The sequence below is a fragment of the Lissotriton helveticus genome, chromosome 7, assembly GCF_964261635.1.
Source record: "Lissotriton helveticus chromosome 7, aLisHel1.1, whole genome shotgun sequence".
Classification (NCBI taxonomy): domain Eukaryota; kingdom Metazoa; phylum Chordata; class Amphibia; order Caudata; family Salamandridae; genus Lissotriton; species Lissotriton helveticus.
The window spans coordinates 498,819,724-498,831,382 of NC_136068.1; the positions used below are offsets into that span (position 1 = coordinate 498,819,724).

Here is an 11,659-nt window from a genome sequence, read left to right on the forward strand (position 1 = left end):
TCTACGTATTACAACCTACTCGAAATAGGTCAACTAGGTATAGTATTAATGCCTTTAAGGAAGAAAAAAAACGTTTAATGTGGCATAATCGTGCTTAAATGTCAGTTCAAAATAGATGGGAGGCAAATCTTGCTGGCATGGTAATAGAGTCCCAGACAGATCTGCTTTTTTTTTTTAAAGCCAGTACTTAGAAGTTTGCAAATTGACAGTTACAATTTTGTGACGGCCACATGGATAGTAAATATGGATTTCCGGACAACACAATTTGAAACGAGCGTACTTCAGAAGTTCACATTTGTAAGTAGTAAAAAGATAAAAACCAGAACTTGATTTTAAAGTTTATTTAAGAAAACAGTACAATTTCTGACCAACGATGAACCAATAGGACTTAAACAGCAAAATATACAACAGAATCAATTATCCATTTTGAAACTGGCACTCGGAAATACACAAGCAAAGCAGAACATTGAAATGGTATCCTTTTAAACAAGGCAATTGCTAAAATGTAACGAATTTGAAACTATAAAATCCAAGTGTTATCACGCTGGTACACAGTATTTGATGAGGGAGATGCCTTCAAAAACTTATCTTGCCCTGCAACATACACTTTAAGATTAATAAATTGGTCAGTTACTATTTTTTCCCTGAACACCAGACAAAAGCAGCAGCCAGATCAAGGTTGCGAGTACCTTTACCCTAGTTGCAGGTATTGCAAAGACTTCCCCAGGAACTTACCTACAAAATGTAGATAACTTGGGTACACAAGCTACACTAACAAATCAAAGGCCATGGTAGGGGGCCATATGTATACTTTTAGGGTCCAATCTTGCTTTAGATAGTAGCTCCAAGACAACATACAAAGTACGGAAATGTTTTAGGCAAGATGTGACATGCTTAAGAGTAAACAAAAATGTGAATGCAGTACTAAGGTGGTCAGGAAGGGAACTTGATTATAGCTTTGTGTGAACAAGCTTCAGTGGCTCTGCATTCTTGCCAGAATCTTGGAGGAATGGCGAAAGATATGGGTACAGCTTCTCAGTAAATACCCCATTGAAGGTGTAGATGGGAGACATGTCATCAGCATTGTAAAAGGACACCTGCCCCCCTTCGTAATCCAGGTACACCCCTATCTTTGATGGCTTGGAAGTCAGGTTCAGGGTCTTTGAGGGAGACTCCAATGCCTTGAAAGCATTACCATTCCTCAGCCATATTGCCCAATAGCCGTTCTTGGGATTCAGCTTGATCTTACCCTTCCTGTTACTAGACTCACTGGCCATTCCAACATCCCAAGCAGTTTTATTCCCCACTTCTACCTCCCAGTAGTGCTTCCCAGAGTCAAACCCCTCAGCACCAAGGACAAGAATACACTGGCTGAATCTCTTTGGATTATCTGGAAGTTGCTGCTTGGTATCCGTGTACTTCACACTTGTCAAGCCTTCAGACAGCACCAGATTGGGATGTGCAGTGTGGGGGTCAAGAGTCAAAGGAGAGAGACCTGCAAGAAGAAAGCAAAAACTTCAGATGCCATTTTGTCAGTTTTGAGTACAAGTTGCAAATTGGTGCTGACCAAAGTACTAAGCAAAAGATGTGCCTTAAACCTGCTTTTGCATCTGGAACTTGAACCACAAACCCTTTAATTCATGCTCTTCAAAATAAAATAGTTACCTGGCTTAACAAAAGACTTTAGCTCCTTCCATATGATGTACTGAAGCGGACCCTTGAAGCGACCCTGGCTGAGCTCCTTGTTAACCAAAACACTTTCAGCTGGAACACCCTTCCTGTGCTCCTCACAGCACCTGAAAAGAAACCCAAATCCATTAAATTAATTACTTACTACACAAGTAAAATTTACCAAAGCTTTAAAGGGAAGTCATACATACTTTTCAATGAAGCTCTTTATATCCTGCAGGAGGGGGGGAAAAAAAACAATTAGTGATGCGCCAATGCACAAGATTGCCATCCAAAACCTGCAAATCACTGGCAATAACTACCACCCAGTAAGCATTACATTTGGAAGCTCCCCTGCCAGATAGCTCTACTCAACGTGGGGAGGTCAGAAACATCTCTACCCAGGTAAGGCTTTGTTTCGGGGCCAAGGAGCAAAAGCTCCCACCAGCAGTTGGTTTAGGTGTCCCCTCTAAAAAGGGACCCCCGAGAGCAAGGTATATTAAATCTGACATTGGAACCCTTGCAGGATTATTCCAAGAGGTTGGATACCAAACGTCAAAGGATTCTGCAAAGCCCTAGGAGATTTCATGAACAGTTAAACTGCTCAAGATGCCTTTTAGATGCAAGGACTTTTCTGCACACAAGGTATAGGGACCCTGCCCCAAGGGTGACACTTCAGCCTCCTGCAGTGCTGCCAGTTAAGATAGGTCCGGTCTACTTACGCAGGCTACAACTGCAGTGGTGCCAGTTTGTGGTTAAAGGTTTTTAGTGTGGCATAATACATACTGCACTCAGCAGCATTTCCTGGCTACCATGACCATGGTAGCCTAGGTACCCCTTAAGGGGCTTGGAGGTAGGCCACAATTGAGCCAATTGTGGCAACAATTGGCACAGATTAGGTTAACACGCCCTGTAACCAGATTGAGTGTTACCTGGGTCCTTACCAATAAAAATGCATCTAGCTGGCAAAAGTTAAGATACAGAAAGGGCACTAAAAGGGTATTTAGTTATCATGGGACCATGGTGAACCAGATGTCATAATCTGCCATTAGTTCTCTTTAGGAACTTCAAAATACTCACGTCTGCTGGTCCTTGCTACTCAAATTTGGTAGTGAGCCAGTCAATCTCAAAAGATTGAAGCAGCCATGGAATTGAGATAAGGGTCAGCTGTGCTAATATTTCACATAAAGTGGTCTCAATTTGCAACCAGTTTTTCCATACCTGTGGCCTTAATCTATGTACAAATTCTGAATCCAAATGACATTCATGAGGTAGGCTGCAAAAAGCGACTTGGACACATAGGGACAGTGAACTGCAAGGGTCAGACCACCATGTCTGATAACTTTTCAAATGAAGATGTTATTTTAGTAATTACTCATTCTTAAAGTAAACTAGGCTCGACTCATATCAATTGGCTTTTCAAAAGGGACACTCCCAATATGCTCTTCAAAGTACTCATTATCTGCACAAGATCAGTTTGGTGAAGCTTAAAAAACAAATCTAGAATGGTTCACATGATCTTTACTATCCCACTACATTAGAGTGTACACAAAATGTCTGGGTTCAGTCTGAATAGATTGAGGATGGGTGGGGTGCCAATCCAGTTTTAGGACCACACTTGTCGAATATTAAATTTGTTGATTCTTTGAAGATAAAGAAAGACAGAAAATGAGGTGTACTTACACAACTCAGTCTCATTTGGAGACAGGATTAACATTTCCTCGGCTAGTTTATAAAATGCCTACTAGATTACGGATGTGGTTCAGATAGCAAGATGCAAAGGCTACCAAGCCCAGATTTTAATGCAGTGATTATCCGCATACTTAATTTATTTAAGTGGTATAGGTGTGGTTACGAAAACTTTAGACACTTTTTTCTATCCCTCAAAAATCATTTTCAATCCATCAAGACCAACATGTCCATGGCTCAGGTTAGCTTAAAATTTCCCCAGACTAACTCACAAAGAATTGTTTGTACTATGGTAGCATACTCCTCACCTAACCGCGATCAACAACTCAAAGGTAGTAAAGGGGTAGAATACAATTTCACCTTCACCGGGTACTGTGAATTTTATGTCCATCAATTAAGACTTCAAGTTCTAGATTCCACTTACTATTACAGCTGCAATACATCCCATGAAGCTCCAACACCAGCTTGTGGGCATAACTCACAGTAGTGATTACCAATACTTCTCACAGATTTATGGCAGTGGATACATTAAAACTTTTGCGCAAGATGATTTAAGGAAGACTGCTGGGTTAAGGAAATAGGGGGGGGGGGTATTTTGAAAGGTCACAGCGCCGAAATGAGAAATCCTTTATAATAAATACTTACAGTGAGGAATGCTATTGGATCACTTTCATTGAGCCTGGACTGCGTGGTTGAAATTGCCTCTTCAATAAACTCGCAATTATCAGTCATTTTAACCAAGTTGGCCTCCATATCCTTCAGCAGACCTTCTCCTTCAGCATTGAGATCCTCCACCATTTTTGCTTCTTTCTCACGAAGGAACTGGTGAAGTTTTTCAAACTCGCTCTCGATGTGTTTCTTATAATCTACAATATTCTCCTAAAGTAAATCAAAATCGTAATAAGGGACCATATTAGTAGAATTCGCGTAGGGCATGACGAATTAGATGTTCACAGGCTAAATTTAATTATATATGGGATTTACAGAAATTGGCAACCATGGGAAGCTAGCCATGAGCAGGCCAATAAATACTTAAATGAATCAGTCAGCGTATCTGACGGATTCATAGCATGGAGTAGTTTAGTGAAATCAGGTAATTGGGTTTCTTAATGACTAATAATGAACTCCAAGTTTACCAGGACGCATGTGCCCATTTTGATTTAGACTTCAAGGTGGTAACTGCTCGCAAATAAACCCTGCCACTTTGGGTAGCAGCAAGAATGAACTGTAGTTGTGGAAGCTATCAAGTTCCCCCACCGATTCAATGTAGTCACACTCCCACCACACCAGTAAAGTTGCAGTTTAGTATACTCACTCTGTGTAATGCAATCTTCTGGCTTTGATCACATTTCAGCTTCTGGTTTTCCTTCATCGTGGTCTCCAATGGGGTCACTAAAGCGATCAGTTGGTCCTAGAATGAAGGTAGTGTCATAAATGAGCTGCCAAACGTTGGCCATTGACGGAGCCAGCCATCGAAATTATGTGATAAGCCGTCCGGGTCAGCATACTCCCATATAATTAGTCCTCCGCATAAATCAACCCTGCCATATAATTTAGGCGGACGCTATATGCCCAATTCTAGTTTAAGTGAATACTGGATGAGACTAATTCAGCGCCAGAGAAATAAAGTCGAGTTGGAGCAAGGGCCATGCAGTTATTTTACCAAACCGATATTCACCTTTCACAAAATGGAGGGTAACGATTGCGACATTGTTCACACATACCGACAAGGTGGGGCATGACCAACAGACTTCCTTGTAAAGCGACTATGCCAAATGGCCAAGCGTAAAATGGTCATTTTATGCCAACTACATCTGGGTTATTTTACACTAAAGTAAAACAACGATTTTACCTACACCTGTATGCTGAACCTGACCTAGATAATTACCTGTCAAACCGTTAACCAGATGGACAGCAAAAAAAATCAAAGTACATTTATTGCCGTCGAGGTTTCGGTTCATGCGTCAGGGCAATAGAATGGCAATGCATTAACAGGAGTTTGAATTCAGGTGGTCAGTGGTCAAACACCTCATCTGCTTTAAATGCTTACCCGGTACACTCCGACTGCGTCCTGGATAGGCAGGAAGTTGTGGTTTGAGTGCTTCAGAGAGTCACGGCAGATTACACAGGCCAAGATCCCATCATCCTTGCAGAACAGTTTCAGCCTCTCGTCATGTTCGTCACATTTCTCCTTGGGCTTAACAACATCTTTATCTTTGACACCAGCGGCAGCTTTTTTTACCAGGTTAGCGAGGACTCGGTTGGTGGTATACTTTCGTTCAGCCAAGACTTCCTTACATTCTGGACAGGAAAAGGGGGCGGAGGCACTTTCCCAAGATTTATCAATGCAGTGCTTGCAGAAATTATGACCACATTCCAGAATGACGGGTTCTTTGAACAAGGACCTGCATAGTGGGCAGGTCAAATCCTCCGTAAAGTCATCCTCTTCGTCCACTTTCCGTTTCTAAGGAAAAACAAACAACTTTAGGGACCGTAACAGGGTTTGGCATTTTTAAAACTAAAATAAATAGGGGACTCACTGCACGTGACGCCCTAATTCAAAGGTCAGATGAATACATTGATGGGCACATCAGAACTGACTCAAGAGTAACAGGCAGTTGTCCCTGCTAGTTACCCTTAAGTAATGCAGTCAGCGTGCACAAATTGGGCATGCACCCAACGAGCATTGCCCCTTGGTTTCTTGACCGGTGGGAGGAGTCTCCACCCACACCCCTCCGGTACCAGAACCACAATAGGCAAATTTACAAACGGCTGAGCTGCCAGTCGTGCTTGCAGCTACACCAACTCTAGTACTCACATGGTGACCTAATGTCCAGTTAGAGGTCCGACAGATTACCATCAAATGGGCATGAGCCGGTACAGTGACCGTTAATCGCCAACACTCGAGACAAGGAACTTGCAAAGAGCCCCCAGAGATGGCACAAGCGAGCTGGCGAGGGCTGCTGCCTTAATTACATATGCGGGACATTTGTTGGTTCACTGAACAGAAACTCGTGCAAGGGCGTGTCCTAGAACGGGGGACAATGTTGAAAAATATGGCGATCCATTGACATGGGTATAAAACAAGTTTACCTTCAGGAGTTGAGGGCGAATGTTGGACATAACACTGCTAGAACAATGCTAAATAAGCAGCAGTATGTAGCTGGCTTGGTGGAGTTCAGCACCCGTTCCATACCACCTTCACAAGAGCTTAAGCTTAAAGCATAACTCAAGTATAAACGCTTTGGTAGACATCAGCAAAGACCGTTGTAGCTTTAGCACAAAGTTGTTAAATCTTTTTTCTCCTTCATTACACCGGCCTAGACTGGATGCACATGGGCAATGAACGTGTACATTTGTTCCTTTCCAGAATCATCAAACAAGAAACACAAGATGATTTAGAGGGACTGCATTTATTTACACACGTACAATTAAAAATACAGCAGCTTATAAAATGATAAAAGCTAGCTGAGCATCAACATCCGTTGGCCAGAAAACGGTCGGAGAATTTATACTCTTGGTTCTTCACACGGGGTCCCGTAACACTCACTATTAAGTCCTCGATTATTATAAGTGGATTTGATCTACAGCAAGTCAAAACTAAGTTATAAGGAATCTGAATGCTAAAATTTCAATTGGTATCAGTTGTAGTACAAGTACAGCTAATAGCATGGACAGTTGGTGATCTCAAATCACAACAAAAATGTTCCGATATCAATTCGAAACATGCTTACTTGCTCATTAAAATTAGTATTTCTATTGTTGGACCTCTTCCGTGTTTATACAATGTACACGTGACTACAGTATGGAGGTTAAAATAGCAGAAAATTGCTTTAATGGGGACTCGGTGCCCAGTTAACATTTTAATGGGGGATCCCCAGAACTTAGTTTAAGATGCGCTGCTGTAGATAAGATTTAGCTACCACGTGCATGAGACGAAAGCAAAGCAGTCGTGGGCCAATGCATATTTCCTTAAATTGGAGATTGTAAAACGTACCTGAAAGGACGTTTGGTTTTGGGGTGGTGACAGCCCACTAAAAGCACAGCCACACTACAACGCACCTAATGCTGCCCAACTCAGAGGCATTCTCGTTTACGACAAACAGAAAGGAAGCTGAATAAAAACCAGACACCACTGGTGCACAATATACATAAATAATAATCCACATTTGTATAGCGCACAATCACCCGTTAGGGTCTCTAGGCGCTGGGGGCCGTCGGGAAGATTAAGCAAGCTATTGCCCAGAGTCATATGGTGCTGGGCTAATCTGCCGCCGGGGATCGAACCCTGATCCCCAGATTCCAGCGTCAGTCGCCCTGGCGCCACACCTCTTCCACATGAATTAAACTAAGGCTAGATAGAGTAAAGCCAACCCGTAGTGTCGGGTAAACATACGTTTACGTAGAGCCAGACTTACATGCAGGCAGTCATGGGTAACTTAAGATGTTACACCAGACAACCACAGGCTCCCAACTTATTGTAGTGCCCAATCAAGAACAAAGTCTTAAACTTTAAAAGCGCTCCATAAACCACACAAATACCACTTAATGTCAAATAAGCAGACAAAATGCAGTGTCTGTTTAACTGCTGTTACACAACAGTTTGCACTAAAATAAATAAAAGGAACCACTTATCCCATTTGCTGGGCTTGAGACGTGTCGTAGTTACCTTTGTCACACAGAATAGTGCGCTCCATAAACCACACAAATACCACTTAATGTCAAATAAGCAGACAAAATGCAGTGTCTGTTTAACTGCTGTTACACAACAGTTTGCACTAAAATAAATAAAAGGAACCACTTAACCCATTTGCTGGGCTTGAGACGTGTCGTAGTTACCTTTGTCACACAGAATAGTAACTATCTGTTCACTCGTAAAAACACCGGTCCACGTAGTGCACATGAAATGCAGTTGCGGCGATATGGTAGTGCCTGGACTGCAGCGATCATACCTAAAGTTGGGGACCTGCTTAATACAGACATTACATTCTGTATGTAAACAGCAATACTAGCGACCAAACTAAACGTGCAAGGGCGTACTGGCATGGAGACTTGTTTTACCTTCTGATCACCGTCTCCGTCTTCGATTTTTCTTTTATTGGTTTTGGCGACTTTCCCCTCCGACTGGTCGCCATTGGTTTCATCATCTCCGTTATTCAATTCTTCTGTCTTTATTTGTTTGGCTTGCAGCACACGAGACTTGTCCACCCATTCATTTTGACGCCGATTCACTGCAGAAAAAGTTAGCTTACAAACACTTCGTAATAGGAGTTGGGATGCAAGTAGTACATGTGAGCCCTCTTAATTGGAGTGTCTAAAAAAAGTATCGTAAACGGGGAGCTCCCCCAAAACAACAACGCCGAGACAATTAGGAGATGCTAGTCTTAGTCCGAAGGGTTACCACAGATAAGTAAATAATCAAAATTAATCGCCTTTATAAAATTAGTCAATAAGGTGACTCACATTTACCAAGCTTAACAGCAACATGTACCACCAAAACCTAGAGTGTAGACTCAAAGTGGAAAGTAAATGGACATGGGGAGGGGGCGTATGTAGTGTATAGACACAACATTTGTCCTAGAAAGAGATAGTTACCCGTAAAGATTGGGGACAATGCAATCCATTTTGTAGGGTACGCGCGGGTGAAAGACCCCTTAGTTTCAGAGCATTTGGCTGCGCGCAGAAATTGGGAGATCTGCGGCCAAGAATATCAAGATAAAAGTTAATTCACTCACTACAGCTAACGCTCCAAACGGAGTGAAGCAAGTAAAGACAGTATCACAAAGTATTGGCAAACAGCCCACCAGTGTATTGGCTACAAAAATTAAGCCACCAACCAATGCCAATAAACAAACCCAATATCTTGTCGATTGTATCAGAATACGGTAACAAATAAACCAACAAAGCAACTCTAGGAACTAGTGCATCTTTACTCCTTCAGCTGCGTCTGAAACGATGCAGAAAAGGTTAATGGAGTACATTAAAACGTGCGATAAGTCACTGGTTGTCACATTGAAAGACAACAATCTACTGCTGGGCTAAATATTAAATATTCACTGCTTATTTGAGACTTACATCCAACGTAGTGCACGTAGAACTCCTCGGCGTTCTCCTTGGTCTTGCGGGTCTTAATGATCTCAGCAGCGTCTACCAGGAAAAAAAATACGTTAGATCTCGGCCCATGTAACGCTGCGGTTTGCACAAGCACGGCCATGTGTTACTTACTTAAAAATAGTTACCAAACAAGTGTAGATTCATACCAAGTTGTCCTGGTGTCATCCCTTCCATGACAAGCTTCTAATGCGGTCCTTAAAGTGGATTTCAAACGAAATTAACCTTGTAGCAGAGGCCATCTCCAAAACACGGCAGTGAGACGAGCCCCTGCAACAAAAGGATTCACAGCATGCGTGCACCGAGAGCCGCGAGGAAGGAGCGTGGGATGGTAGCGATGCGCTTCTTGGCAGAGCACAAACAGCGACAGTGTGTCCTGGGCTCTGGCCGAGCTTTCCCGTATGCTACAGACAGTAGCCGAATGACCACAAGTGGCCTCAGGGGATCGGCGGCATGAATCCGACCGACTCCTAGACTTATAGGTGCAATGTAATACTGGTAGTCTTACTGAAATGGTCTGGATATATGTGCGATACATATATCACGTCTTTACGGGCTGTGCGTAAGCAACGCACCACTGCATAGTGGCTAATAAACGTCGGGGACAGAAGTACTTTGGTACCGGAGCAAGAAAATAAGCGAGTTATGCCCGATTTCAGTAAAATAATGGGGTCCTGTATATTGTACCGTTAACTACACCAGAAAATGTTATTTGGTGCGATAACCAGCCTCTCGGGGCAACACTTGTGGTCAAAGTCGAAAGCGGCGTTTAATTGCATCGCTAAAAGAGACCGATAGTCTCCAATCCAAGATGGAGACCAACCAGCCTACATACAAAATGGTGGATCGGGCGAGCGCCCGCCCACAACTAAACGTCATGGCATCCATTACGGTTGTACCACGTGACAGACTGGCCAATCAGAGACCTCCAGCGCATTTTCTGCTGCGCAACGGTCTCTCCGATAAAGAAGGCATCGGCACCATGTTCAAAACGAACTCCTTAGTGCCGATACATAGGCAGTCTACTACAAAATTCGTATTTGTGAAGCGCAAATGTATCACTCTTTAGAGATTTTAGGGCACTGTCGAGGGGATAAAAGCTTATAGGATGCTGAGCTGCTGCCGCCAGGGGTCGGTGTCACAATACCCCCCACCCGGCATTCTGGCGCTACACCACATCCGTGGCTCTTCAGAGAAACAGAACGGGCAAACGTAATTCGCCCTTGGGTTTTACCAGATACACCCACAGTAATTAAAGCTCCGATCGGAGGACATTTTCTAAGGGCGCACATGGCTTTGGTAGACTCAGAAGTCAACCAGACCCTCTGTAGGCAACACCACACTCGCGGCTTACAACCGCTGCCTCATTTGGTAATCTGTCTCATAACTCCAAAAGTATGACATGCACATACCACGGAATAAAGACTACACTGAATAACCCTTTAAGGCCAGCACCATCACAAGTGGAAAGTGCAACGGAATTGGCATGATCCCACAACCCCCTCCAAATTCCCCCCTCAAACGTTTCAGTCCTTTCTTACGTAGGGTGTTGTCGCTACGACGGCACTTGTATGTATTGCCGATGGTAACGGTCTCCGCTGGTTCCATATTTTCCTCTTCGTCGTCATCACATTCGTCCTCATCACCCTCCAGGTTGTCCTCTTCCTCATCCTCTTCGCAAGTGCCGCTCTGGTCCATCTTCTCGGGCTCGGCGACGGTAGAATTTGCCATGGCACCGGTAGGAAAAGCCGGCACAAAGGAGACGAAAAGGGATACTCCTCGCACGCTGCTGTCCAAGAGAAGAAGAGTGAGCTCAGGCTCGGGCGGCAAAGAAATACATCGAGCGTGATGGCGTCACAATCAAGCGGACGCCTAGAAAGGCGAGGCTCAGAAGTCCCACCTTATTCTTCTGTCACAAATTCGGCATCCATCTTAGAATGGCTGCATTTGTAATTTGAATCACAACTGTAACATGAATATGAGCTCAAACAGCGACATATTGCTTGCAGTGACATATTTTGTGTCGTCCTCCATACTTAAAGTAAATGTTTTGTAGGATACCGACAGAAATGAACATATGTTACGAATTTAATGAGTTGTAATATTTTTAGACACCATAAAATATGTTTTTCTTATTAATGCACATGCAATGCTTTACAATATGGAGCTGCAATTGTGGCACCCCATTCCC

General features: G+C 43.2%; 1 protein-coding gene across 2 annotated transcripts; it reads right to left on the reverse strand.

Moving 5' to 3' along the window:
* Positions 1-326: 326 nt before the first annotated feature.
* LOC144768677 (zinc-binding protein A33) lies at positions 327-11,342 on the reverse strand. 2 transcript variants are annotated; one of them, XM_078652504.1, is made up of 9 exons: positions 11,010-11,342; positions 9,433-9,504; positions 8,419-8,588; positions 5,408-5,821; positions 4,673-4,768; positions 4,003-4,236; positions 1,881-1,903; positions 1,666-1,796; positions 327-1,495 (listed from the first exon to the last, which is right to left on the reverse strand). In XM_078652504.1, the coding sequence occupies exons 1-9, from the start codon at positions 11,197-11,199 to the stop codon at positions 951-953; spliced, it is 1,875 nt and encodes a 624-aa protein (XP_078508630.1). In that variant the 5' UTR covers positions 11,200-11,342; the 3' UTR covers positions 327-950. The 2 variants fall into 2 exon arrangements, with proteins under 2 accessions (XP_078508630.1, XP_078508631.1); XM_078652505.1 differs by lacking the exons at positions 8,419-8,588; positions 9,433-9,504 and having other exon boundaries at positions 11,010-11,316.
* Between the last annotated feature and the right edge of the window lie 317 nt (positions 11,343-11,659).